General features: G+C 44.6%; 1 protein-coding gene and 1 pseudogene across 1 annotated transcript in view; both read left to right on the top strand.

Moving 5' to 3' along the window:
* Positions 1-1606, top strand: part of FANCC (Fanconi anemia, complementation group C) — a 388004-nt gene extending 386398 nt beyond the window's left edge. Inside the window, exons 13-14 of the mRNA XM_006898875.1 lie at positions 1086-1292; positions 1502-1606. Coding sequence (XP_006898937.1) covers positions 1086-1292; positions 1502-1606 — 312 coding nt within the window. The remainder of the gene's footprint in view (positions 1-1085; positions 1293-1501) is intronic.
* A 2773-nt stretch (positions 1607-4379) lies between these two features.
* The window catches only part of LOC102847684, a 22556-nt pseudogene continuing 22257 nt past the window's right edge, over positions 4380-4678 (top strand).

A 4678-nucleotide genomic window follows, 5' to 3' on the forward strand; every position in this document is an offset into this window, starting at 1 on the left:
CCAGTTCACTCTTCTCTTTGAAAAGTAAAAGAAAAATTCTTTCATTATTTTACAATCCCTCCCCCCAGGTCCACTCCACTGTGCAGCCTTCGTTCTGGACTCCTGTCATGACAATACCTAATCATATATCCCTTTTAAACAGTTCCTTCCCTTATCTGTTTCAATGCAGCATATATCATTTATCCCATCTTTCTCAGTCTCCCTCCAACCTGGTGTCACTCTTGTTTTACAGCAGTGGCACTATACAGTATTTGTCCTTTTGTGACTGAGATATTTCACTCAGCATAATGTCCTCCAGGATCACCCATTTTATATAATAGTTCATGAGTTCCTTGTTTCGCAATGCAGCAGTTTTCCATTGTGTGACTATACCATGGTTTCTCTATCCATTCGTTTGTTGATGGGAACTTGGGTTGTTTCCAACTCTTTGCTATTGTGAATAAAGCCACGATAAGCATGAGTGTGCAAATGCTATATTCTTACAGCAAGCACACATCTCAGCATTTTTGTAGGCAAAAATAGCCCACAGGCCATAACAATTACCATTATTGTGTGGATTCCATAGCCTTCTGACCTCTGCTTGAGCTTTAAATATGAACAGACTATTCCAGCATCAAAAATAAAATGGGGACGAGGTATGTATGTGTTGCCCCCAAAAGGGCAGAAAGCAGAGAGGAAACTCATTCTTGCTGGATGTTAGGTTAGCAGAGGTCTCCAGCACAGACTTTGATTGTGATCAGACAGTTAGTGTTAAGGAGATATTTGTTCTTTTTCCCCCGATGTAAAAATCTAACCACATTTTGCTGAGGAATTTTTTCCATTTCTTTTTTATTTACTTAAAAAAAAAATCAATTCCTGGCTTGGTGCCCTGGTTCATTACTGAGCAAGAACAAAAAATGTCAAAAAGTTTCCATTATACCCATTAATTAGTATTGTGTGAAGGAGTATATGAACACAGATGTGTGCCTCTTTCTGCCTCCTTCCTTGGGACTGACCCCAGTTCCCTCTTCACACTACTGAATAAATCCTAGAGATATATGTACCCTTTTTCCTGGCTCTCTTACCCTTTGGAATTTCACCCCCAGGTGGAAGTGAAGGCAGTCCTGGATCACCTTATGAAGCTCTTCAGGAGCAGCTCTCTCTCTGGCCAGGATTTGCAGGCCGTGGCTGGTGAGAACAGAGAGATGGACCCCAGGCCACCTGCATGTCAGCAGCTCATCAGGCGCCTCCTCCTCAGCTTTGTGCTCTGGGCTCCTGGAGGCCATACCATTGCCAGGGCAGCCATCACCTTTGTAAGTTTGCCCTTCTCTTTCATTCTCATTTCCATTTGACCTCCAGATAAAAGGTGTTGTCCAACCTGTATGGGCCCCTGAGCATGTGTGTACATCCATACTAGAGAATACCGCCTCAGAGAAAGCCCATACCACACAGTTTGCTTCCAGGCCCGCAGTGAAAGCTAGGTTCTAGGTTCCCTTCTATTTATGTTCTTCTCTGATTATAGTGCTCCCTCCTCTCCATAAGAAAGCAGTGGGATTCCCATAAGAATGTGCCCATGAAGCATCCACAGTGCTCACCAATGTGCAAACCAGGCTGTGTTATCACATGAAGCCCAGAGAACAAGGCAGAACAGTCCACTTCAAAGAGGAGCACCAGTATGCTGACTCTGCACAGTTTTAATTTTTGGTGTTTATTGACAAATGTATACAGCTAAATTGTCAGCAATCCGATGCAGTGTTCGAAGTCCAGAAATATTTTCTTTCCCTTCTCAGGTGACTCCACTTTAATGTAAGTGTGATTGTGAACAAAGTCTCCGGGACAAATGAGCCCCTGTGCAGGGAAGCATCACACAGGAGGTCCTCTCACACTGACAAGAATGGTGGTATGAGCAGGTTCAGCCATGGGCCTCCCAGCCAGCCAGGCACTGAGCAGACTCTCCTGCCATGCACTGGGCACTAGCTCCACAAGAACACCTATCTCTGATCTATACACTTATCAAATGTGCAATCATTTGCAAGCCTGTTTAGAGTATAAGAATGCCATAGACCAGAGGTACAAATATCCATAGAAATTTATATCAGTCAGCTTTATCTCTGGTAAGTTATAATATCTGCTGTCAGCTAGTAGTGGTTATAGATAAATGTGGCCTTCCTTTTTTCCACTTCACTCATGTTCTTATTTAGAAATAAAGATATTACCTAGAGAGTTGTGGGTAAGGCTAAGAGGTCAGCAGGACTGCTAAGGTCACTTAAACCCTCTCCTGCACCAGCCCCTTCTCCCTCGGTGCCCCGGCCACACAGATGGCCACTGTTACCCTGAGGCCTTGGCCCAAACTGCCAGGTGGAGGACTAACCTTCATAATTTGAGTGGGCTAACATCCAAACCTAAGCCTGGGGTTTAGTGTAAGGGTGTAAGACCAGGAATTGGCTGGGGATGGATGAGACCCTGCTCCCAACCTGTAAAAGAAAGGTGGAGAAAAGATAGTTTAAAAAAGACATATGTAAGAAATACCAGTCTTGCATCTGAAGAAGGCTTTGCTTGAACCTAGGGAGGAAGGAGCAGTATCCAAAGCAAATAAAGGGAACTAGTGGGATTCTCATACAAGCCTATTGGTGTCTCTTCCTCCAAAAGGCTTCACTTCTTTGGATTATGGCCAAATTTTGTCTTTAGACCTAACCAATTTGTTGCCACATGATTTGTTGTTTCTTTGTGTAGGGAGTGGAGGATATGCAGAACTGAAGTTCTATCTTAGCCAGTATTGCAAACAATATGTTTCTCAGTGAGTATTTTGGGCAGGATGCAGTGGGGGGAAAAAACCACACTGTTAGTCAATGGAGAAAAGATAGATGTTGTTATTTATTTTATTATACTTGGATCCACCATCAGCCCCCATGGAGGCCATAGTAGAGAAATCAAACAATGTTTTCATCAGACAGATCTGCAGCTGATCACTTTGTTAAAGTGCTATAGAGTAAGGCTAAGTGCGAGCAATTTTCATCAAGGACAATATGCACCTCACTACCAAGGTTTCGTCCCTGGTCCACTCCAAAGAGAAAGCAGAGGGCAACTAGGATTCTCCCAGGCTGGGGAGACTCAGGGGACAACTCTCTCTCACCTTCTAGACAGAGGAACCCTTCACTTGACTTCCTTTTTTGACCTCTCAGCCTTCTCGGGCCTGAAGAATTGAAAGAGAAGGGGTCATCAACACAATGTTCTGGTGGGAGAGGAAGGAGCACAGCAGTGGGTGCCAGCTGAGGTAGCCTGGGCCTCTTCATGCCAGGAGTGAACTCAGTGATTAGTGGCCTTACATCTCTTCCCTCTTAGGGAGTATGCAAAGTGAAAGACTGTACAAGGCCAAAGAATATGACTAAAAACTTCCTCTATTCCATGTTCAAAAAAGGCTACTCAGAAAACACAGGAGGCACTCTTAGGGAACTCAGAAGAGCAAGTTATCTGCCTGTGAGGGCAGGTCCAGCCAGGGTCACGTCCTGCCTTGTGTAGGGTGCCTCTGGGCAGGAATACAAGGTGATGACAGACCTCAGCCCCATGAAGCCTTGAGCAGAGCCTGCAGCAGGCAGACAAAATACTTACCAGTACTGCCTACAAGCCATGCACTGCTGCCCTGGCCAAGTCCAGAGGGTTCTGGGTTACCAGGCCTCACTTCCCGGTACTGCCCACCTCTCCTACCTGAACTGGGACAGGAATTTGTGGACACAGACAGAAAGATATGGAGAGGAATTCTGAGCAAGTGACTGAACTACTATGGCTGATGAAGTGTTATACTGAGGCTTTGTGAAGTTTATCTTGCAATATGACTTTCCTAGCCATTGTTTGACTTTACTATATAGATGAGCGGGACTATGTGAATGGGGTGCCTTAGCCTATCTACAAGGGGATTTTGGCTATTTTTGCCACTGAATTGAGCCAGCCAGCATCAAGAGACAGATCTTCTGATGCCATTGAACAAGAAGCAAGATAATGTAGTACACCCTTCTTACTCCAGACTACTCCTACAGCAGCAGCACCTATGGCTGAACTGGAGACTGATATGTGATGGGACTTAGGCTGGGGCAGTGAGAGCCAATGTTGGCAGGACTGAGAACTTTGTTGGACACCCGTGGGTTTTGTTTTTAGATGCCAATAAAACTTATTTGTTTGATTTTTTAAAAAAGCCAATATTGATGGGACTGAAACTTGGGGAATACTTGCCTGAAGCCTGCATGCACTTATCAGGAACTGTCTTGACTATTCTGTTACTAATCTGTATTTTAGCCTTTTTCACTTCCCCAATATGGTTCTGTGTTGTCTGTGAGCTATATCACATCATATTTTGGACCAGAAGTGCAGTGCGATTGGTGTTGAGTAAAAAGAGGTATGGTAGCATGGTGGACATGTCTGACCTCTTGTTAATTGGGTTTGTGTTATTGATGCTGGGGATGGAGATAGTTCCCCTCTGTGAAGTTGGTAAAGGACAGATATGCCCATCCCCACAAGGCCCTTGCTCTTTATTACAGGCTTCTATGTCAGCTAGCCACAAAAAAAGCAAATATGTGCACTACTTTTTAAAAATACGGTTAGTTGCAAGATGTTGTTGTTATGTGCCGTCGAGTTGTTTCCGACTCATAGCGACCCTATGCACAACAGCCCTAAACCCTGCTCTATCCTGCGCCAACCGCACCGC

This window comes from Elephantulus edwardii, unplaced genomic scaffold, assembly GCF_000299155.1.
Source record: "Elephantulus edwardii isolate Elephantulus edwardi_28Jun2011 unplaced genomic scaffold, EleEdw1.0 scaffold00238, whole genome shotgun sequence".
NCBI classification, from domain to species: Eukaryota; Metazoa; Chordata; class Mammalia; order Macroscelidea; family Macroscelididae; genus Elephantulus; species Elephantulus edwardii.